Here is a 25,493-nt window from a genome sequence, read left to right on the forward strand (position 1 = left end):
GGGGAAGCACCAAGCTGCAGTAGAAAGGATGTGTGCTTGGCAGGTGGTTAGAGTCTGTTTTGAATCCTACAAATACTTCAACCATTGACACTTTCTTACTCTCCCTGTGTCTCAGTTTACCTATTTGCACAATGTGGTTATGGCTTTTATTCAATATGGATGCTAACTCATGGGTTAAAATTGTTGTGAGGGAACAGGATATTCCATGGATCAAAACATCACCCCACAATTAATCAAACGCAGTGTGTGAAACTTAATTGCAAAACATCCCAGAAACAATTAGGAAATTTGAAAAGAGTGTATCTTTGCCACTGAGTGAAAAACACATACAATGTCTAGCATAATCCCTGGCCCAGGAATTCACTAAGTGATAGTCTTTGTTATTGGTACTACATTACATACCAGAGGAGAGCCCTCTGAGATATTTATTGTTGCCAAGTACTTTATGACTGTCCTTCCCATTTGCCATCTGCCAAGCATCAAAGGATATATTCTTTTTCCCATCCTGTGTGTGAGTGTATTTGCTGGACAATATAAGTATATGTGCCAATAAATAAATTCCCTTCAGCTTTCTTATCTGGGGTTTCTTGCTGAGGCTCTGCTGGAGAGTAGACGTGTTGGGAATCATTTCCTTGGCAGAAAAGAGAACAAGGTTAAGTGGGTCTTGATTTTTGCCCATGCCCTTCTGTTCACACTTTCTCACCATAGGCATTCCTTCATCTCCTACCCATGTTGCTATTCACAGGGTGGTGCCCAGTGGAACATCAAAAATAACAATTGCTATCCTGCTAACAAAGCTACTTTTAGTAATGTGATAGTTAATGATGACAATGATCATAAATAAGCATCATAAGCACTCTACATTATTTCAATTTAAACCTCAAACCAATAGCATCTCTTTTCCTCTTTATAGATGAATGATGGAAATCATGGAGAACCAGTCCATGATTATACTTGTCAGTAAATGCCAGAGCTGAGACTAAGCTCTGGTCCCATCTGGCTCCAGAAGTAATCATTCAGGAAGTTTCAAGTCCACGAGAATTAAAGAGGCTGGCAGAAGATGTGGCATTTTCTGAGAGACAAGTAACATGGGTTCATTTTACTTATTCCGTAGATAAGACACACACACACACACATATAGATATATAAGTAAAAGCCATAGACAAACCATCCAGTCCATATCTGCATGCAACTTTATTTACAGTTGGTGACATTATTATGTAGATAATTTATTTTAATATTCATAGCAACTTCTTGAGAGATATTATACACTTCTTCAAATGGAGCAAATTGAATCTTGAGAAGTTAAATAACTCACGCAACACTATTCACCTACAGAGGATTTATATGGGAATGTGAACAAGTATAGTTTTTACCCTACTACACTAAGATAATGGATTTTAGAATCAAATACACAGGTTTTTAAATGTCAATTCCCCTAATTACTGATTTGGAGAAGTTGTAGAACTTCTTTGGACCTCAATTGATCAACTAAAAAACACAGAGATTACTTGTTATAAGACGGCATACAAATGTTATAGAAGACCCACCTGGTGTATGTATGACGCATGGGAACTACTTAGGAAATGGGCCACAAATCAGGTATAACCTGTGATTTCAATAGTTCCCTAAAATGGTTGGTTATCATAATAACCTATAAAGCCTGAAAAATATACATATCTGATCCTCAGCCCCAGAATATCACATTCAGAGTTTGCAGAGGTCCTGAGAATCTGAAGCTTCAAAAACAAGCAAACAAAACAAGTGACTCAAGTTTATAGGCCAGTCTGGAAATATGAACTCTAAGACCAAGTTAATTTATTTCCCTTATTACTAGTGATAATGTTAAGCAAACAAATTAAAGGCTGATAGAAGTATGTCCTGAATTTCCAAGTGAAGTACAATCAAAATAGCATGTTTTGATCGGGTATTATGGTTTAGTAGCAGCTGCCTAAACTCATTTTATTCTACACGAAAATCCATGCCTTAACGTTTCTGAAAAATGATATATTCCTCACTACACACATGGGCTGTATTAATTTCCTATGCTGCCATAATAAATTCCCCCAAATTCTGCTTAGCAGTTCTTTCCTCAATTTATCTATTTCTTCTCACATTTATTATGACAGAAAACAGATAGCAGGCTGTACCTTCAACACGTTCCTTGACAGTATCCAATTTCCTCACTCACAAATTCTGCTGATTTTCACATGACCCAACACAAGACAGCCAAGTTTGCTATGACTATACAACACGTTACCTCTCCTCCATATCACCATACCATACTACCTCTCCTCCTAACAATGTGCTCTGCATTTTCCTCTGAGTCCTCTCAAGCAGCACTTGTAAGGCTTTTATTCTGACCAATATTCTGTTCAAGAAAACATATGTATTCTCAAAGATGATGGAATCCACCAACAATCTCTTCAAGGTAACGGAGGCTTCCTCCATCATGCTTCTCAAAATCTTCCCAGCCTCTACTCGTTATCTAACCCCTTGGGTAATGCTTCCATATACTGAGGAATTTCTTAACAGCATTCCACTTCCTGAAACCCAAATCTGCATTACTTCCCTGTGGTCACCGTAAGAAGTTACCAAGCCACAGATCTGGTGGCTGAAGACAATAGATCCTCACCCTCTCACAGATCTGGAGGCCAGAAGTCCAAATACCAAAGGGTCAGTAGGTCACACTCCCTCCAGAGGCTCATGGCTAGATTCTGCCCCTTCTCTCTTCCCATTTCTGTTGTCATTGCTTGACATGGGGCTGCATCACTCAAGTCTTTGCCTGTCTTTACATTCCTCTCCATATCCTCATGTCGAACTTCTCTGTGGTTCTCTTTTATAAGAATACTTGTGGATTCAAACCTGGCTAGCCCTAAATTTAGGCCATTTAAGGCTTATTTAGATAACTCACAATATATTCTTTCTTTTCAAGATCCTTAACTTAGTTACATCATTTGTCACATAAGGTAATATTCACTCTTTAACACAAAACAGTTACAGGTTCTGAGAATTAGGAATTAAATACATGTATTTTTGGAAGATCATTTCTTTCTGTCTGCCACAGGGCTTAATAAATCAAAGTAACAAATATGATGTTTTTCTTTTTTTAAGAAAGAGATGAATGTACTATTTCTTTGAATGGTTGAATAACTTCCATACCCCTAAACAAAAGGTGCATTTACTTTAAATCTACATACCTAGTAATCATACTTTTTTTACATTTAAAGTATAGGAGTTTAAAATTCATGAAAGATTTAATTTGTGATACCGAATTATGAATTTATGAATTATAGTTTTGAAATCCAATTTAGAAAAGCAAATAATTAGAAAAAGGAAGATTATAAATTGATAGATTTTTAAGCACTAAATTAAAAATTGTCAGATTTAGTTAAATAAATATGAACAATTCCCACAGATAAAAGTCAATGTTGGAAAAAGATAAATTTTAAACTCTGAAATTTCTTTAACAAAAGAAAAAAAAGAACTCTAATGTAAGACTCCAGTTCTCAGAATCCCTGGTTGTTATCATCCAAAAGGCTAGGAGGGAATGGTGAGCTTAGAGAAAATGAAGCATATAATCAAAGATAGATGAGGGGGGCTGGCAATGTGTTGTAGTGGGTAAAGCCTCTGCATGCAGTGCCAGCATCCCATATAGGTACCAGTTTGCGGCCCAGCTGCTTCACTTCCAATCCAGCTCTCTGCTATGGCCTGGGAAAGCAGTAGAAGATGGCCCAAGTCCTTGGGTCTCTGCAACCACGTAGGAGACCTAGAAGAAACTCCTGGCTACAAGTTAGCACAGCTCCGGCCATTGCGACCAATTGGGGAGTGAACCAGTGGATTGAAGACCTCTCTCTCTCTCTTTCTCCCTCCCTCCCTGCCTCCCTCCCTCTCCTTCTCTCTGTGTGTCAATCAGATAAATAAATAAATAAATAAATCAAATAAATAAATAAATCTTAAAAAAAGATAGATGAGGGGGTAATGAGGTTTGCTGACACTGATGAAACTTAAATTAGTGTTGACTAAACTGACAATTCTAGCCTTCTTCCTTTGCACTCGGATTGTTTGTTTGTTTGCTTGTCCAGTGAGATACTACATTCTCGTGCTTTTCATCCATCACTCACTGGCTTTTTCCCTACAGTCTTCTTCTTACCTTCATCCTTCTCTCTCTCTCTCTCTTTTTTTTTTTTTTTTTTTTTTGACAGGCAGAGTGGACAGTGAGAGAGACAGAGACAGAGAGAAAGGTCTTCCTTTGCCGTTGGTTCACCCCGCAATGGCCGCTGCGGCTGGCGCACCGCATTGATCCTAAGCCAGGAGCCAGGTGCTTCCTCCAGGTCTCCCTTGTGAGTACAGGGCCCAAGCACTTGGGCCATCCTGGGCCATCCTCCACTGTACTCCCGGCCACAGCAGAGAGCTGGACTGGAAGAGGAGCAACCGGGACAGAATCTGGTGCTCCAACTGGGACTAGAACCTGGGGTGCCAGCGCCACAGGTGGAGGATTAGCCTAGTGAGCCACGGCACCGGCCCTCTCTTCTTACTCTTTATTTATTTATTTTTTTTTGTTTTCATGAACTTATTTTTTATTTTATTTTTTTAATGTTTCCTTTCTTTTTTTTAACTTTTATTTAATGAATATAAATTTCCAAAGTACAGAATATGGATTACAATGGCTTCCCCCCCATAACGTCCCTCCAACCCGCAACCCTCCCCTTTCACACTCCCTCTCCCCTTCCATTCACATCAAGATTCATTTTCGATTCTCTTTATATACAGAAGATCAGTTTAGCATACATTAAGTAAAGATTTCAACAGTTTGCTCCCACACAGAAACATAAAGTGAAAAATACTGTTTGAGTACTCGTTATAGCATTAAATCTCAATGTACAGCACCCTAAGGACAAAGATCCTACATGAGGAGGAAGAGCACAGTGACTCCTGTTGTTGACTTAACAAATTGACACTCTTGTTTATGGCATCATTAATCACCCTAGGCTCTTGTCATGAGCTGCCAAGGCTATGGAAGCCCCCTGAGTTCACTGACTCTGATCATATTTAGACAAGGCCATGGTCAAAGTGGAAGTTCTCTCCTCCCTTCAGAGAAAGGTACCTCCTTCTTTGATGACCCATTCTTTCCACTGGGATCTCACTCGTGGAGATCTTCTTACTCTTTAAACAGAAGATTCTCAGAGCCAGGTCCTGTACTTTGTTGTCTTCTATGTTGTATGTCACTGTGTGATCCAACCCATATTTATAATTTTAAGTGTGATAATATCTTCCAAATTTAGATCCAGGTTAGATTTTTCCTCTGAATTCCAGACTCTTACATTGACCCAGCTGCTTGACAATTTCCCTGCATGCTGCAAAGGCACAGTACATACAACGTGTCTGAAATGAAAATCTCGATTCACCCCATCCAATCCAACCATTTCTTTTGCATTCCTTCTTTTAATTAGTATGACATCATCATATCTTGTTGCAGAAATATGGATAACATTTTAGACTTCTCCCTCTTCCTTACTGTGAACAAAGTAATCCACTAACTACTGCCTATTGTGTTGCCAAAATTAACTCAACTCCTGCCCCCATAGATGCCACTCCTATGTCTTGAGTTTCCACAATCCTCCTCTAGGATATCTGCTGAAGTCTCCTAGTACGATCTCTTTTTTCACTCTCTGTCGGACCCACACCACTCTCCTGTTTAAAATCCTTCAGTCAATTCCTATGGGACAAAGAAAAAAAATCCAAATTCTTTATCATAGCCTAAAGGACCTCTCCTCATCTTTCCAATTCCATGATCCCCTCACTCACTCCTCCCATGCACCTTTGCTTTCTTTCAGTTCTTTGAAGGTTATTAAAAATCCAACATTTGTTGTGTCCTTAGTTTCTATCACTATTGCTACCCTCCTGCCTTCGTGGCTGATTTCTTTTGTTCATTAAGATCTTAGCTTGAGTATTGCCCTCACAAAGACACCTTCTCTGACTTCCCTATCACAATTTAGGTATTATTGTATTCTGTATTATAGCCACTTGTGTTCCTGTCATAACATTAATTTATCGGTTTTATTTCCTCATCCTCTTTCTAGAACTTCCCAAGAGGGGAAATCTGCCTTGTATGAGCCTCTACATTGTTGCATATAATAAAACTTGATAAAATGTATTGATTGGATGGATAGGTGAAAGAAGATGGGCTGGAGCTTAAAATTTAAACTTTAGTAATAGAAGAGATGGCTCTTTTTGAGACAGGAAACAAAAAGAGTGGCAACGTATGTAGATAAGTTTATCTTTATAGGGTGAGGTGTTGAAAAAAATTGCAGCTCAAACTGGAGGAAAATTTATTTGCTATTATGATGGGGTAGGAGACTCGAGAAAAATGGAGAATATTTAGGATGACTAAGATGGGCAATAGGAAAGAGTGCCAGAAAGCTACAAGTGAAATGGTTCCTGAGGTGCATTGAGCACTCTTTTGAAGTTTCTGTCAAAATACAAATGTGATATTGGCTCCTCCAGTGCTAAGCAATGAATGTAGGATGAGAGAAACAAATTGTTAAATAAACCCAAGTCTAGGAGTCACCAGAGCAAATGGGGTAGAAATAAAAGTGGTAGAGAATTTTGAGGGGATGGGTATGAAGTGGTTAAATCTTCCTTAATGGACTCCAAGTTTGGAAAGAGGAAATAAAGCTCAGAGGCATTTAATAGCCTGAGTGAAAGGGAGGGTGCAAAAGTACAACCATGGCTTCCTAAGATGTTTTTTTATCTCCAATTCTACAAAGTAAATTAAAGGAAAATGTACATTTCTCACTTAAGTATCCTTTCTAACATCTGGAGTAAAAAAAAATAAATCAGCTCTAAAAAGTGCAGGTGAACAACACACATTCTGCATGAACCAATAAGCCTCACTGTGAAGTTCTGCATGTTACTTTAGGGCTAAAATTTGATTGGCTTTAGAAACATCCAGTGGCAAATGGCAATTCACTGGGAAGAGTTGACCAGGCAGGCTCATGCAGGTGATGGGTTCATCTTATAAATCAGTAGCTTTTGATCTGTTTTCTAGCCACTCAGAAATTAAAGGAAGAAAAGCTCTCAAGAATTTCAGAGATCTGGGAAAGACATCTCCAGTTACCAAAACCTGATTCTCTATTTCCCACTCAACATGTCATGGTGCCTAATTTTACCAACTGAACCCCAAAGGGTAAATCATGAAGGATTCCCATAGATGCCAACAACCTGGAAATAAATGGTACTTCTGCCAATTACAAACAACATATGTTTTTAGATGTGTTGAAGGAACCACACTGAAGAAGACTCTATGAAAAGTTATGTGCTATTGATCATGTTGGATCCAGATAAAAGAAAATATTAAAGGATGTGGAATGGGGGGATGGAAGTGAAAACCAGTGGTTTCATATACAAACTTTGAGAATGCGTTTTGGTTTAGGTGACTGATATTTCAGGCCACTCCAGTATTTATTGGGGCCAGGCCTGTAGAATTATAAAACAGGCTAGACATGTTTTTCCACATGTTGACAAACCAGTATGGTTGTTTTCTTCAAAGACATGGTGGGTAGACCAGATAGCCTTTCAGCTCCATTAACTCATGTACCCAATTTTAGATGTTGGCAATCATTTGTACATATTAGAAAACCCTTTCCAATTGTCCTGGTGTCCTACAATGACCCAGCTGAAGTAAATTTCCTCTGTTCTTGTTTTCCCATTATAAACATTGATTTCTTCTTTAAGAGAGGAATGACAATTCTAGTAAACTTTAATTTAAATGCAATATATTTTTGGGTTTGTACACTTACCTGAGGTTAAGAAATCATATTTTTATTTCTTTTTTTATACAAATTGGTATTTTGAATCTACAAGCCCCATGCTTTAGTTAAAAATTAACCCAATCTAGAGGTCCATGTTGCAGCATAGAGAGTTAAGCCGGCTCTGTGACACTGGCATCCCCCGTCAGAGTGCTGGTTGGAGTCCCAGCTGCTCTGCTTCTGATGAAACTGACTTCTACTGTGTCTTGGAAGGCAGTAGGAGATGGTTCAAGTACCTGGGTCCCTGTCAACCATGCGGGAGATACAGTTGGAGTTCTTTCCTCCTGGCTTCAGCTTCTCTCAGCCCTGGCTATTTTGGCCTCGTGAGGAGTGAACCAATGAATGGAAAATCTTTCTCTCTGCCTGGCTGTCACTCAAGTAAATAAATCTCAAGGGTCCGGCATTGTGGCATATTGGGTTGAGCCACCACCTCCATAAGGTGCTGATTTGAGTCCCAGCTGCTCCATCTCTGACTCAGCTCTTGGTAATGCAACTGGGAAAGCAGTGGAGGATGGCCGAAGTACTTAGGTAACTGCTACTCAGGTGGGATCCCTGGATGGAGTTCCAGACTCCTGGCTTTAGGCTGGCACAGCCCCAAACTTTGCAGCCCAGGCCATTGCAACCTTTTGGGGAATGAACCAACAGATGGAAAATCACTCTTCTTTCTCTCTCTTTCTCTCCCCCCTCACCCTGTAGCTCTGCCTTTCAAAGAAATATATCTTTCTAAAACAATCTTTTTTTTTTTTTGACAGGCAGAATTAGACAGTGAGAGAGAGAGAGACAGACAGAGAGAAAGGTCTTCCTTTCCGTTGGTTCACCCCTCCAATGGCTGCTACAGCCGGCGCGCTGCGCAGATCCGAAGCCAGGAGCCAGGTGCTTCTCCTGGTCTCCCATGCAGGTGCAGGGCCCAAGCACTTGGGCCATCCTCCACTGCACTCCTGGGCCACAGCAGAGAGCTGGCCTGGAAGAGGAGCAACCGGGACAGAATCCGGCGCCCCAACTGGCACTAGAACCCAGGTGCAGGTGCCACAGGCAGAGGATTAGCCAAGTGAGCCGCGGCGCCAGCCTTAAAACAATCTTTTAAAAATTAATCCAATCTATTTTGTTTGAAAGAAGTCTAGGCTTAGGTTACTGTAACCAATTGAAGCACTACAGACAACTGGGGACTCTAGCATGAAGAATTTGAGCATGCTGCAGGTAGCTGATATGTTACTGTGGCAGGACAAAAAGACTCTCGTCTTGAGAAAGATGGTGAGTGTACTTAAGTTTTGAATCCTTTCTGCTACTTTTTGGCTGCATGACCATGACCAAGTCACTTAACCATCCAGAGGCTCAGTTTCCTCATTTGTAGGTTGAGGATTACAAGGCCCTCATCACAGAATGACTGTGAAGATTTGTTGAGGTAATTGAAACACTTGGTAAGTTTTATGATGAATAACCCCTATGAGAACCTGTGATTATCCACAATGCAAATACACACATCTTGGCTGGGCATCCTACCCTCTTCCCAGACCATCCTTTAGTTTGAATCTATTAGGTGCTCGGTCCTCTATCAGGAGACTCAGAAAGTGATGTGTTTTGCCCTTTGGGCTTCCGTGTGCTGAATGCCCTTCCTCTAACTGGAACTTACTGTAGTCTATCAAATAAAGACAGTCTCAGATCTGAAGATTGAAGGAACGATAACATTCTCTCATCTCTATGAATTTTTCATTTCATTTCAAGAGAGTCAAAATGTACTATGTGGGCCAAGTCTCAATCTTCACGGCTTTGAACAGAAGGTCGAGGAGGATATTTTCTCAGCTTCCATTTGCAATTCAAGTACAGTCTTCATGTGAGCCTCCAGGGGCCTTCAGTCCCTAAGCTCTGGTATCTTTGGAAGCATCAGAAAGAGAATCAAGCATCCATCTGAGGAGCTCTGCCTGAAATTAGATTCTTTTCCCCAAGACCTTAGCATTGCTGGAGCTTTCTTCCCTCTCACTGATAAGAGTATAATGCTACAAAAATTCACTTTATTTAACTGTTCTATTCTTCTTAGGGTAGAAGAATGTCCCTGACATGCAGTCAGAATCACCTGGTTACTAATTTCTAGGTGTTAAGTCACACAAATCACCTGGATTCCAGAGGCCTTGTCCACCAGAAGTGTGCTTCCTGAGGTACCCTTCCTTGGATCCATCATAGCAATAGGACTTGGGTTGGACATATAAACCACCCCCTCAGCACGTACCCATGAATAGTCTATTTTGAGCAAACAGCTGCCAGAGTGACCTTGAGATGGGAGGGAGAAGCTCAGAAGAGGGTGTTGGCAGAAATATTATTGGCTAGAGAGAGGGCACCCTGGGCTAGTTCTCTCTCTCCTGCTGTGTGGGACCTTGGACAAGTCGCTTTCTCTTCATAATTTCTCTGTAATATAAAGGACTGGGTGATACCACTTTTGAGTCTTCATGCAGTATCTACATACCGTGATGATTTTCTACACAACTTTAGCTGTATTTGCCTGTAAGCCCTGCCATCCAGGTTTGAGATTACCAAGGAAAGGCATATTAAGTAGTTCCTTCTGTGTCTTTAAAATCTTTAACTTGGGGCCAGCTTTGTGGTGCAACAGTTTAAGTTGCCACTTAAGACTAGCATATCAATATCAAAGCACATCAGGGCACCATTCTGTGGGTGCTCAGCCTCAGATCAGGCTCCCTGCTAAGGCACCTGGAAAATCAACATAATGGGTACCTGCCACACGCAGGAGACCAGAATGGAGTTCCTGGTTCCTGGGTTTGGCATGGCTCATCCCTGGCCTTTGTGGCTATTTTGGGAGTGAAACACTGTACCAGCAGATGGAAGATCTCTTTCTCTCATTCTGCCTCTCAAATGAATGAAGACTTAAAAACAACTTCTAACTTTTCTCCCTTGGTCATTTGAAGAACCTTAACAAAGTCCTGAGTGATGTGGACTCTGCTTACTCCTATGGCTTTATTTATGTTCTCATCACTCTCCTCCACCAAATGGCAGACTTCGTTCAGGATCCCAATCGGCCTTTTTATTCCCTTTCCCAACTTCTCCAACTTTCTTCCTTTTCTTGTTATAGCTCAGTTGCTTCTTCTCTTTTGCAAGCCCAATCCAGCCTTTCCCTACCTCCCTCTAGCAGTACCCTGTGCTTCAGTGTGACATTTTGCTACACATGAAGCCATGGGACCTTGAAGCCAGGGACCATGTTCTGATGCTGCACCATGCAGTAGGAGCCCAGAAATATTTGTTCATTTATGGACTCTGGTAATAGGGCAGTTTTAAAGAAAATCCACTGCCTATTCCTGTATAGAAAATTATTTCCTATATATTTTTCTATGACTACTTACATGTCATGCAAAACTAATTCCCCTCATGCACCTCTGAGCTATGTATCAGGAAGAAAGTTGTTTTAATTTATGCCAAAATCATATGATTATAAGCAAACAAAGGAAGAAGGAACTCTATCCTGTGGAAAGAATATTGAAATTTGAAGTTGGGAAGTTTTCCTGTGAATCTCAAATCAGCTATTAGCTTACTGGGACAGCACATATATTATTTGTCCTTTAGTGGACTCACTTTTTTCATCTGTAAAGCACATGAGAGTTCTGTTTCATAGTCCCATTGTGAGGATAAAAATGCTCACAGACACAAATACATACACATACACATGCATATAACACAGATACACATTACTGCTGAAACATAATAAGCATGGTTGTACATGTGAAGCTCAGCAAGGCATGGATTTCCCTAGGTTCAGAGAGCTGTGGCAAGGTGACAGGTGATGATAGCTGCTATGAAGGGAGAGTGGCAGGGGGCAGGGAGACATCATCTGGTATAGTAGAATGATTCTGGATGAAGAAGAATCAAAAGACATTATTGGAACAAATTCAGCCACTTGTGACCTGTGGGCACTTGGGTAAGTCACTTTGCTTTTCCTTGTTTGCCTTATTTTTTTTTTGTCTTCATCTGTTTTATGAACTTGATCAACCTGACAAGGCTATTGCGGGGATCAAAGGCAATGATGTACATGAAAGATGAAAGACCCAGCTGCCTGGCATGGTGTGTGGGCTCAAGATAAACAGGGAGCAAATGCCACATGGAATGAAATACGCTGCCACCTGCTGCATTATCTGCCACAAACTGAAAGTTCAGCTTCTTCTGTATGTGTTGCCTCTTCTATGGGTAAACCTGGGATGATGATGGCATCCATTTCAGGGATTGGTTTTAATGAGAAAGCAGGTAGTAAAGGCCTTTGTAAGCGCTCATTTTCTACATATTATTACTTCTCACATCTGTCCATATACCAACAACTTAGAAGCATGACCCATTTATAAAGTACCTGAACTTGGAATAATAAAGATTTTTCCCCCTTAGGGACTCTAAAGAACTCTGTCTTAAAAGCAAACTAAACAAAGTAGAGCTTCTAAACCTTGCTATTTGCCCTTAATTTTCCGAGCCTTAAACAAACAAAAAAAAGTTCCCCTATTCAGAGTTTCTGTTTTGAATGGGTCAGCTAGGAAAGCCAAACAGGAAGTGACATTCTGGGCAGGAATAGCCTTTGCAGTATTACAAAAGGAACCAGATAAAATCAGGCTGGTGGTTAAATTGGGCCCTGGGTTAGGTGTGAAAAAGCAGTGTACACAGGCTGAATTCCTACATTTGCTAATTACTCTCTCCCAGGAGTATTTCTAGGTCTTTGACAGTATTTAGGAAGAAAAAGTCACGGATTTGCTTTAACATTTCTCAGTTTTACATTAATTAGGCATTGTGCAACTGTTTTCTTCTCCTTGAGTTAGTAGCAGAAATGTGTTTCGCATTCATCTCTGATCATTTTTCTCCTTATTATTGCCCTAGTTACGGGGGGAGAGTGTATTAAAAAAAATCCAAAGGCTCAGTAACCCTCTCTTGTACATATTTAACTTTTGTTCTTAGAGGCTAACTTGGACCTTTTAAACAAATTTTCCTTTTATTTCCTGCTCTTTTACCTGATTTTCCAGTGAAATAGAGCATCGTGCCCTGACACACAAACACGCATGAGCTCACTGATGCACACCTGCACACACACACACACACACTATGTAACAGATGTCATTGCGCTGTCATCCATTGGAAGAGTGAAAGCAAGAAGCAGCCCTTTTAAACTCATCGTGTGAGCTGTGTCCCTGCTCCTGGCTGGTGTTTCAGAGAGAAACCAACCCCTTATGTAATCCATTTTAGATAGCATTCTCCAGTCACTATTATTCACAAAAGCATTCTAATTACATCAGTTAAAATACTCATAGCACATAAAAATAAAAATTCAAGCTTCATTTAACTTTAAAGTTTCTCTTTCTCCCAGCCTGATCATCTTTTAGAAGACCAATGTTTGATAGTGTAGGTGTTCAGTTTATTTCCTCTCTCCTTCCTCCTCCTCATGCACATCTTCCCCCTTTATTCTTTCATAACTCAGTTATAGTTTTTGACTTACTAGAGTCAAAATTAAGGTTCAGACAGTTCTCCTCTCCCCTCTGTAGTTTAGATGGGTTTGTGGTAAATGCTCAGTGCTATCTTTTGCTTTTCATATGTGCTCAAAGAAAACTCTCTTTAGCTGTGTAGGAAGAAATCAAATTATTGGTTGACATTCCCTGCTCTGGAGTAAGAGAATGAAGACCCATTTTTTTAAATGCTTCATTGAGAGGCTTGCCAGAATTCTACAGGAAAAGCATTAAATTAATCAACTGAGTGGGGCTATGATGGCATAGTGGTGGTAAACAAGCATGCTGTAACTCTTTGTAAGTTAAAACTGAATGCTAGCAGCAAACATTCCCGACTCATTTTTCTCTAAATTCAGATCAGGACGAGTTCACTTTTGGAGTTTCACCTTAACTATAGCTGCAGGCCAAAAGAGAGATTTCTCCAAGTAGAACTGTCCTGAGTTCTCAGCAGATTGAACCACATTTCAGCAAAATCTGCATGTGAGTGTGCATGTGTATTGATTACTGCTAATGGGCAAATTCCAAAGATTGTAAGTAACAAATCTCAGGATTAACTTTCTTTTTATAAATTATTTATTTATTTATTTTTGCCCGGCAGAGTTAGACAGCGAGAGAGAGAGACAGAGAGAGTTATAGATAGTGAGAGAGAGACAGAGAGAAAGGTCTTCCTTCCGTTGGTTCACTCCCCTAATGGCCACTACGGCCCGCGCTGTGCCGATCCGAAGCCAGGAGCCAGGTGCTTCCTCCTGGTCTCCCATGGGGTGCAGGGCCCAAGCACTTGGACCATCCTCCACTGCCCTCCCAGCCCACAGCAGAGAGCTGGACTGGAAGAGGAGCAACTGGGACTAGAACCCAGAACCCTGACCTGGACTAGAACCCGGGGTGTCAGCACTGCAGGCGGAGGATTAGCCAAGTGAGCCACGGCGCCAGCCCAGGGTTAGCTTTTTTATAAAAAAAGTTTGTATATAGAACTTCAAAATGACTGACAAAAGAGCATTTTAGGTATATTTTATAAACAAAAATTCTAGGAAAAATGAAATTGTATTTTATTAATTGACATGAAACATTCTTATAAATAAAATAATGAAATTGCCTCACTTGAAATTCAAAACATTAAAATAAAACCAAAACAACAAATATTTGGACTAATTAATTAAATAAAAATTAATGGATCATAGTGTTAAACAAGATGTATTTACTAGATAGAATTGATATACTCCATGTATTCAAAATGAATGCTATATCTTCATCAGAAGATTTATTGTAAACTTCATTTGAATTGCTACCTCTCATATACTTTTTTTTTCTCATTTACTTTTTAAAGGAAAATCAATTTCCAAAAGCATGCCTTCAAAACCCATACCGTGTAACCTGTGTCACTGAGTGCATAGCACTGTGCTCAGTGCTAAGGGAATATGAAATAAAGCTCAAGACAGAGTTTCTTTCAGAAACTTATACTTTCAAAAAGAAAGCAAAACAGAGGCTGAAGCCTCCAGATATTGAAGAGCTCAGAACAAAGAACGTTTCAGAAGGAGGGCTATGTACTATAGCTCATTGGAACTTGAAGGTCACAGCTTTGTCACAGTCCAGGTGGAAGAAGGCTACAGTTGGATGTTGAGCAATGTAGCATTTGAATGTGGGCACCATGCAAGGCAAGGACAGAGGGAGTCTTGAAAAGGAACGATTTAATAAAATACCAGAGCCTGGCAATTAGCACAATCATTATGCAGAGGGGCCACCTTGGACACTATGTCTATGGCTATGCTGCAGGGATGGAAAACACAGGTAGCTCTGAAAATGACATGATGAGTAACACCGCAGAAAGGAGTTCATGTGCTTTTGGAAAACACGGTGGGATTGCATCTCACCATCTTGGAATAGTTCTTTGAGACTAATATGGGAAATTATAGAATTGCAGGTCTGGAAAAAAAAGGAGTCTGATTCAGAACTAGAGTAGGGGAAGTTGTCTTGGAAAACAGTCTTGTCTCCATTGCTTTGTTTTTTATGTTTGAGTGAGCAATGTGACAGTGTTTTATTGATGTAATATTTATATACAATGTAATGAACAGATTGGAAGTGAACAACTCAACTCATTGGGATAAATATATGCAGCTGTGCAATCACAATTGTTGTCAAACTATTGGACATTCTCATTACCCCCAAAATTCCCTTACACTCTTTATCACTGATTCTATATCTCACATAAGAAATCATCATTCTAATTGCTATCGGGAAAGATTGCCTTTTCTTGTTTTATACTTCATATAAATGGAGTTAGTGTATGTATAACTTTACTACTTCCTAATTTTAGTCTTATCCTAGTATATCAGTTGTTCATTCATAGGCAATAATAATTAGCCACTATTTATGATCTTTGTTGAGAGGAATTGAATGTAAGTGAATATAATAATCTATGGATTTTATCCTTTTTCGTGGTGCAACTTTATTCAATGAGCAATTATGAGATGTCAGCTACTATGTTAATTAATTTATAGCAGTGGATTGGGGGAAATGAAAAGGCAATAAGGGAGGTATTTCCATAAAGTTTGAAATTTAAAGACCCCAATGGGCTGGTACTATAGCTAATTTTAAGGCTAGACCTCCTGTGTCCTTATGAAAGATCTCTGTGTATCTGCCCCCAACACACATATTTTCTTATTATATTTTACAACAGATGTTCCTTTATGCTGATTTTAAATATTGATTATTTAAGAAAATCTTAGTATGTGATGCATTCTTGTATGCTATTGCAAATACTTTTTGAGCAAAGGTGAACATAAATAAAATTAAACTGAAAAAAGTCACTTCAAATCTTATCAACCCTATGAATCAAATGTTTTTCATTGGTGTTTTCTTTAAAGAATACATCATTTATATATGTTCATTGTCAGCATGGGTAGATAAAAAGCAGAATAATTGATCCTCTTTCAAGGAAGAGTAGCACAGAAGGGCTGTAAATACTGAGGGTTGGGACCCAAGTGCAGGCTCTATGATGGCTGGACAGTCTCCTCCATCCTGTTTGTGGAGCAGATGATCAGTCCTGCAGCGTGCTGAGCCGCCTATATTTAGCCAAGGTGGGTTGTGTGATAAGAGGGAGGGGGCCAGGCCACACACCCTTTGACTCATCATTCATGCACACGTGTCAGTTTTTCGTGCGGTTGGACAGCCTGCTTAGGCAGACAGAGCCTGATTGTAACTTTCCTGGACTGCCAGGCTAAACATCACAGAAGGAACTACAGAAACTAACAAGCCCTAGGAGACACCACGCCTTCTATAAATCACATGGATGATAACATCATTATTACTCGCTTATGACGCTTGCACACTTCCTTTTCTCTGGCTTAGAACTGGAGCTCATGCTGCTGTGCACTGTCTGATTCCAGAGCAGTCTTCCGTGACACTAAGGGCCTGTGAAAAGGCAGCTGTGTCCCAGCTGTTTCATGCCTCTGCATTTTGCATTCAAAGTTGGCATATGTGATATTGCAATAAACAGGCTCTCCAGTTAGAGTGGGTCCAGCATGATTTTTAAGGATTTGGGGCAGGGGTAATCAGCAAGAAATGGAAGATAGTACAACATAATTAGGGGCGTGATTTTTATCCTTTCTGTGTAATTACTAGCTCCATGATCACAGGAACCCCGTTGTATTTGAATCAAATTAATACATCTGATTTGATCCACCAGGTGATGTAGTTATAGGGAATGAATTCTTCAAAGTACTTATTCATCTAGGCCCACTTAGGGTCTCAGTTTCCTCATCTTTGAGTAATTTTGAATTCTCCTAAAGGCTGACAGTATCACTACAGTGAGGAATAAAAATGCTACGGTGCTTGGTATAAACAGGCAGTTAGTAACCGGGTGATCATCACTTGCCAGTGACTAAGGAATTGAAAATGGTGTCATTGTAGTTGACATTACAATGAAGAGTTTCGTCTTACCAACAAGAATAAAGGCACATGCCTATCTGCCTTCCTCCTGGCAATACTGACTAAACCGCTACTGGCTACCTAGATTACAAAGGAAAATTTTCTACAGAAGTCAAGCAAGGCCATTGTTTATATACCACATGTGTTAAGTCTCAACCTTGATATTCCTATATTCCAGGTCCCAGAATAACATTGTATAGCTCAGGGAACTGAATATCAAGGCACACTTGAAGCTGTAATACATATTCACACATACCGAGCATATATGAGGGTACTTTAAAAAAATCTTGGGAAGGTGGAATTAAAAGATAAGGTCATTTTAGGTTTGGTGGCTGGCACTGTGGTTTGAATCCAAAGATGAGGATGCTCAGGAGTTATGTAACTTTCCTAAGGTTGTGCCACTCCAAATGGTCCTCTAGGAATTAGCTCTTCAAAGAGTTAGATTCCTATAACTACTATCTGAACATTTTTTTTTTGCAAAAAAATTGAAATTCTTGCAATTTTTTTACATAATATGCATTTCCATGAATTTTTAAAAAGATACTTCATTTGTATGTACTTCAAATATTTTCCCAATGTAATACAATACAATTATGGTTTAATTTTATTTTTCTGTGAACCTATTGAACCCTTCTTATATGGCTACAAAGTACCCTCACTTACAAGTGGCTCAAAAAGAGCCAGGAACTCAGTTGTTTTTGGATCAAATCAGCTGTCTATTATTTGATCCACCTTTGGTGATGGAGTTCTAGGAATTTGCTTCTTTCAAGAACTAATTCACGCAGACCCATTTACAGCTGCCCTGCCTCTAGCAAAATGACAAAATTTCTGAACACCCACATCTGTTAATTTGAAACATAACTGCCAACTCCTTTTTAGGGCTCCTATGAAGTTTTCCAAATGTACACAGACTTTTTGTAAATAGTGACACGCCACAAATATAAGCCATTATTGTACTCTTGGACCTCCTGCAGGTGTTTGCTGGTTATTGGCAGATTTTTTTCCAATGTTATTATTGCTGTGTATGAGAAATTTCTGAAATGATTCCCATTCCTACGTACACACTAAATCTTAGGGAGTATAGTTGCTTCTTCCTTTGTTGTTACGGCTATCACTGCCTATCGCGAGGCAGAATTCTGCTCAAAAAGATATTCCAGGGAAGCCTAGAAGACTCCTTCTCTGTTCTCCTTCCCATATATGTTCATACAAACTTGCTAAAAACGAAAAGTTCCAAAACTGGGGATTCATTTCATTGTCACTGTTGTAACAAAATTTCCCTTTAAGTTCTACCATTCCAATATACCTTATTGTGGATTAAATTCATCTAATCATTTTAACAGGTTTTAAACAGAGTGAAGGAAATGGAAAATGAGCCAAGCAGTGTGAAGGTCAAAGTCTCAGAGAAATTACTACAGAAAGAATACGATGAGTATGCTGAAGTCAGATTAGAAAGGCATCTAGTGATTAATATTGCTTTAATTGTCTAAGTGACCAAAACCATCCTTAATTATCTAGAAATAAACCCTCTCTACAAAAAAGCCAAAGTACTTGGGGTTGAAGAAAGAAGAGAAATGGATCTTACCCAGCTGGTCTTGTGTCTTCAATGGCTCTGTCCACTGGGATCAAATCACTAAGGTAGACGTTGAAGTTTCCTTCTTTCCATCTTCTTTTTGCCTCTTTCTCCTTTCCATGGGGAACAACTACAGGCAGTCCGAACTGACCTGGGGCTTGGGGGTCCCTTGGAGAAAGTGTCACATCAATTCTCAACACTTGGTGCATCCCCCTGTCCTCTGGTGAAAGGGCTTCTATTCGACTTTGATTGTGTCCCGCAGGCTCGGCCTGGGCAGTGAAGTTGGTTTTTGCTGGTGCTGTCCCTTTAGCTAAGGCTTGGTTAGTCTGAGACACAGTGGCTCTCTGTGAGGCGAGTAAAGGAAAAGATGCCTGACTTCTACTCCTGGGAATGTGTTTACTTTGGATTGCACCCAGGACTTTAGGAAACAAAATTTTGGTTTTAGAGTTGGGGACTTGTTTGGTATCTGTCTTCAGCTCCTCCTCCTTGGTTATAATCACAACATGGCTTTCAGAGAAATTGAGTTTCTTTGCACGAGCCACTTCAGTTCCATCATCCTTTGGCAAGATGCCCAACTGTGTCTCATTAATAGATTGTTTCTTTAGGAGATTGGAATTGGCAAGGAACTTGGAAAAAGGGAGACCCTTATTGGCTTTGTGTTTATTTGCCTTTAGTTCCTTACTCTGAGTCTCAGTTTTCCTTAAGGTTATGGCTTCACTGAATTTTGGCATGGGTGGGCTGACAGGGTGTGCCCTCTCATTTGCCACGGCCTGTGATTGCTGCTTTGACGGGTCAGTTCTAAGGCCAATGGTCCCATTCAGGTCCCTTTCAGCTGCTTGTTTTGATGTGTCACTGCTAGGACTGGGACTCTTTAGGTCCTCCTGTTTTATATCAACAGGTCCTGTGTGTACTGATGTTTTGTTCAATGGAGCTCCTCTGCCTTCTCTGAATGGGGTTTTCTGAGCCCCCCGAGCTGCGGTTTCCTTTGTTGCCACCTGGCGGGAGGAGGCTTCAGGTCTGGTGCCTCTCCCTTCTGTCTTCTGATTGGTAGGAGTCACTGGGTGGGTCTGCAGTTGGGCAGGATGCCACAAAGGCAAAACTTTGTCCTCCCCTCCCAGGGCATTTTGCATTTTCCTTTCTGGCTGGGTTTGGTGCAAGTCCTTCTCACCCTTGAGCACTCTCTCCTCTGTCTGTCTGAAGTGCTCTTTGTCCCACGCCCCCTTCCCGTGTCCTCTCAGTGGAGGCTTTACTTCTTTATTGCTGCTGTAAAGGATCTTCATTTGGTCGGGCTGAGCCCTGAATCCTATCTGCTCCCTCCTCACAATGTCTTCCTTGAGGACCCGAGTGTTGATCTCACTGAATGAGAGGCGGAGAGCTGCCATGTCAAAGAGCAGCCAGATGACAGAAGCTACAAATATAAATGCCAAGACTCGCCCACTTCCTCGGAAAAACTTTCGGATCTTGTTCATGATGCAAAGTCTTCCCTTGCAGCCTGCCCTCCCTTGGAGCCTGCTTACCTTGAGTGGAGAGGAAGCCGAAGTAGTAGAAGTAGCAGCTGCAGAGTTGCCAGAGAGCACCCCTTCCCCTGAACACAGCAGGAAACAGCAGTCGGAGGGAAAAGCTCAGCTCCTACTGCTTGTCAGTCTCTGCCTGCGTGGCATTTCACAGTAGAGCATCGGTGCCTGCTCAGCTGGTCCTGGCTGAACTCTGGTAAACACTGCCCTTAGGTCATTCCAAGAGCAGGCGATTCCAGCCACCAGATAGTTCAACCTATCACTTGTGTTTTCTCGGTGAACCCTTGCCCACCTTCCTACAAGCCCAAGAAAAGGGGGGGCTGGTTGGGGCTGATGCTTCTTCTCTCCTCCCCGTTCTCGGTCTGCACGCTGTAACTCAACACCACTTCTCATAAGGAAAACATTTCAAGCCATTACCCAGCAAACTTCATTCAGCTCTCACCTTCCGTGTTATGTGAGAGTGTGTGTGTTTTAAGGGCAATTAAACAGAAAGAAATCTATCTAACTTGGAGGGCATGTGTTCCTGGTTTGTAACCCCACCTTCCCCACTCCTACTCATTAACCCTCTTGTGCCCTGGTGCTCAGAAAGCTCTGCCTGAACGATTAATTACTGACCTTCGTGTTCAGCTTGCAGAGCTAGTGGCTCAAAGAAGGGGACCAGTGTGTCCTTGTTCCCCGAGGTGGACACGTAATTATTCAGAGGTCTTTTTTTTTTGGGGGGGGGGGGTCAAAATGTTTCTTTGGAAGCCCACTGTGTTTTTGCCATTACTTCATCTATTTTTAAAACTAGATTCAACAGACATAAACTTGTTTGTCATATTGCTGTAAAAATTCCCAAACATTTTGCTGTGGTCTGAATGTGTCTCCTCCAAACATATTGGTTGCAAATCCAATCACCAGTGTAATGGTTAATGGTGTTGGGATGTGGGAGGCATTTGATAGGTGATTAGAATGGATTACTGAGGGATGGGATTCATGGTCCTTGTAAAAGAGGACCCAGGAGCTAGCTTGTCCTTTCCACCAACTAAGGGCACACTGGAGAACACCTTCTATCAACCAGGATAGGGCCCTCACCAGATGCCAAACCAGCCAGTACCATGATCTTGGTATACTGGTCTCTAGGGCTGTGAGGAATAGATTTCTGTATTTTATAAATCACTTAGACTATAGTGTTTATTCCAGCTCCTCAAACAAAGTAAGACACACTTCCTCTCAGTTTCAGTACTTAACTCGGCATGGGCCTGTAACAGTTTGAACATTTCTGCACTACTTGGACCAACTTTTGACTGATGCTGGTAAATCGGTAGCATAGTAGTTCCCATGCAGACTTTACATTACAGTCACTTAAAGAAAGGCCCCTTGAGCTCTGATTAATTGATGGAGGAGGAGGTGGAATTGACAGTTTGTCTGCTCTTGTATGCTTTAAAAGTTTTCCAGGTCTTTCTAAAGGATGGCCAGAGTTGAAAGACACTAGTCTAGGATGAGATGTGTCGTCCATTTTACTTGAGGAGATGAAGGGGGACTTTCAAACGGTGCCCATTTGATGGTTAGTTTAAGATATCAACTTGACTGCTGAAGGGGTACCCAGATAGCTGGTATGGGGTGCATCTGTGAGGGTTTTCTGGAGAGATTAGCATTTGAATTATTCCATTGAGTAAGGAAGGTCCTCCTTTACCCAGTGTGCGTGAGGGCCCAGATAGAACAAAGAGGCAGAGGAAAGGTGAATTTGCTCTCTGTCTTCCAGAGTTGAGACATTCATCTTCTCCTGCCCTTGGCCATTTGGACTCCAGGTTCTCTGGCCTCTGGACTCTATGACTTGTATCAGTGGCCCCAGATTCTCAGACCTTTGGCCTCAGACTGAGAATCACATTATTGGTTCCCTGGTTCTCAGGCCTTTGGAATTGGATTGTGCTGTGCTATTGACTTTCTAGTTCTTCAGCATATTGTAGGACTTCTCATTCCTCATAATCATGAGAGCCAGTTCCCCTAATGTATTCCCTCTCATCTATCTATCTATCTACTATCTATCCATCCATCCTTTTGGTTCTGTTTTTCTGGAGGAATTTAATATCACCTACAAATTTTTTGGAATTATTTCCCATATGGAGTAAAACCTGGAAAAAATGATACACTCCAAGGATTACTGAATTTGAACATAAAATATAATGTTGCAAGTTATAAAGACTGTCCTCAGGAGCAGTGTGCTTTGAGGAACCTTGAGTGATCTGCAGATTGTGTTGCCATTTATGAATCTGTTGTTGACAAAGCCGAAGATAAACTTAGACTCCTGAAGACTTGGGTGGAAAATAAGGGCAAATTTTGAATTCTTTATTCCAACTCAATGCTTTCTTCAACATTCAATATTTAAGTTTGTACACTGTTTCATGAGTGAGAACCCCGGTAAACACAGCTATGGTAACATGTTTCTTGAGTGCCTAACTCCTTTCTACAGTGCCTATGCCCTATGACTTGGAATATCCATTTGGATGACAGAACTGGTGGCTCAGCACTTTCCTCCATGCATCCTTGCCTCAGTTCATTTGTTCTCCCCAATACCTGTTGATTATGTTCCATGTCTCAGGCTCTGTGTTGAATATTGAGGGATATTGAGTAGAAGAACATAGTTTTTGTCCTTTATTGGTGGACGTGGATAGTTAGGCATATATTGTATATTATAATATGCAACAAAGAACCCTAGAGAAAGAATATATAGGACTCTACAGGGATATAGCTTAGTTTTGGGAGGCACAGATGATTTTTAAAGCAGTGATCCATGGACTTGAAGAATAAATCAGAATCCAATGGTGTTTGCTCAAATGGTGTTCTGAGGGAACAAACATTAATCAGATGATGAAAGGCAGATAAATGAGGAAAACCCTAGAGATGAAGACAGAGCATAGTACCTAAGGGGAAGCTTGAGTCTTTAAGAACCAGCATGACTGGAAACACAAGCTTGGTGTTAGCTCTTGCATGTCTGTATGTGTTTGTCTATGTGTGTGTGTGTGTGTGTGTGTATGTTTCCAATCTGTATTAAGCTTTGCTAAGCATTTTTCATTGAGCATATCATTCAATTCACATGGTAATACAATGAAAAAATAAAAATTATAATTCTCACTCCATAGTCAGGACATGAAGACTTGGAAAGGCAGAGCAACTTGCAGTAAAAATGGAAGATGGATTTTTGAATATACAACTCTATGACATCATAACCCACATGCTTAAATATTGTACAACACTGGCTAGTTGTATGGTCTTACAGATTAGGGAATTTGATGTGGTTACTGAGCTATAAAAAAGAAAACAATTTCTTCCTTAAAGATTAATGTGAAGATTAGAGAAAATAATGCAAAGATCTTTTTATATTTATTGTATCTTATAAATGATAGCTACTGCCATTGATATTTGTGTTAATACCTTGTTGTGATAGGTGTGTGGGTACATGTGGGAGGCAACACATCAGCTCTTCCCCCAAATCAAATAAAAAAACTCATGCTAACTTGATTTGGGCAGTGGAGAAAGAAGTACATATGAAAATTTTATTTTATTCTATGCAACCCTATATCTCAGATTACAGATTCAGTCAATAATATTTCTTTACTGAGAACATATGTGCCCAAAACAAAGTAGTTGCCATTGTCTCTTCCCATATGACCTTGCAATTCTACTAGTAGAACACCATCAACATAAAAAATAACACAACTATTTATGATTCATATTCCAGAAAAAATCGAGAATTTTTCTAATAACAAGGGTAAATAGTTTGCATTACAATCCTACTTAAGATGGTTTTTTTTTAGATTTATTTTTAAAATTTATTTTGAAAGGCACAGTTACAGAGACAGAGAGAAAGAGAGAGAAATCTTCCACCCTCTGACTCACTCCCCAAATGTCCAAACAAAGAGGACTGGCCAGGCCAAAGCCAGGAGCCTGGAACTCCACCTGGGTCTCCGACATGTGTAGCAGGGTCTCAAGCACTTACGCCATCTCCTACTGCCTTCCAAGGCACATTAGTAGGAAGTTGGATTAGAAATAGAGTAGGGGCCTGTGCTGTGGCATAGTGCCTAAAGCCACCGCCTGCAGTGCCAACATCCCACATGGGCACAGGTTCAAGTCCTGGCTGCTCCACTTCTGATCCGGCTCTCTGCTGTGGCCTGGGAAAGCAGTAGAAGATAGCCCAAGCCCTGGCTCCTGGCTTCGGATCAGCACAGCTCCGGTCGTTGTGGCCAATTTGGGAGTGAACCAGTGGATGGAAGACCTTTCTCTCTCTCCTTCTCTCACTCTCTCTCTCTCTCTGCATAACTTTGATTTGCAAATAAATAAATAAATAATCTTAAAAAACAAAAATAAAAAAGAAATAGAGTAGCCATAACTTGAACCAGTGTTTATATAAGATGCCGGTGTCAGAGACAGGGGGTTTAACCTACTGTGCCACAATGTCAGCCCCCTCCAATACTATTTTAAACATGAAAAAACATTGGGGCCGACTGTGGTATAAAAAGTGGCTGACTGTCGTATAGAAAGTTAAGCCTGTGCCTGCAGTGCCGGCATCTCAAATGGGTGCCAGTTCCAGTCCTGGTGGCTGCACTTCTGATCAAATTCCTTGCTAATGTGCCTGGGAAATCGGCAGAAGGTGGTCTAAGTCCTTATTTTACTAGATAAGCTTCAAGTCTTATCTGTGTTCCTACTTCAAATGGCAATTGGAATTACTCAAATTATTGCTAGATAAGTCAATACTTGTTACATCCTTAATATACTGGACAGATTTAAAATACTACTTGAAATGTGAGAGACTTCACAAAATTTGTTGATAATGAAATTCAAAGATAAGCTTATTTTGTAGGAAAATTTTTTTGAAATTTGTGAAATTTTTATTAATATACATTTTCATGAATTTTTTGAAGTCTCCTCACATACATGGATTTCATTCTTTTTGCAAAAAATAAACTTTTCATTCCATAAATTTTTGAAAGTACTCTCATATATTTTTACTATTATGCATTAATTTTATTTAATGGCAATAATTTACTTATTTATCTCTGGTTTGTCCTTATTAATCAAAACACAATTATTTGCAAAAGGAAAGAAAATGTTGGGAAAATTAAACAGGAGTCTTAGCCTACCTACCATGAGCAAAGCAACTTATTAACTCTGGCTTCAGTCCATCTAACATATGATTCAGAATGAGACATGGAAGGTA

The 25,493-nt window shown here is 40.4% G+C and overlaps 1 protein-coding gene across 1 annotated transcript in view; it reads right to left on the reverse strand.

Moving 5' to 3' along the window:
* The window catches only part of GALNT5 (polypeptide N-acetylgalactosaminyltransferase 5), a 53,177-nt gene extending 32,393 nt beyond the window's left edge, over nt 1-20,784 (reverse strand). Inside the window, exon 1 of the mRNA XM_002712143.6 lies at nt 18,795-20,784. Within this exon, the coding sequence (XP_002712189.2) occupies nt 18,795-20,251 (1,457 nt within the window). The 5' untranslated portion in view covers nt 20,252-20,784. The remainder of the gene's footprint in view (nt 1-18,794) is intronic.
* Between the last annotated feature and the right edge of the window lie 4,709 nt (nt 20,785-25,493).

The sequence above is a fragment of the Oryctolagus cuniculus genome, chromosome 3, assembly GCF_051225735.1.
Source record: "Oryctolagus cuniculus isolate XC-2025 breed Fujian yellow rabbit chromosome 3, ASM5122573v1, whole genome shotgun sequence".
Taxonomy (NCBI): Eukaryota; Metazoa; Chordata; class Mammalia; order Lagomorpha; family Leporidae; genus Oryctolagus; species Oryctolagus cuniculus.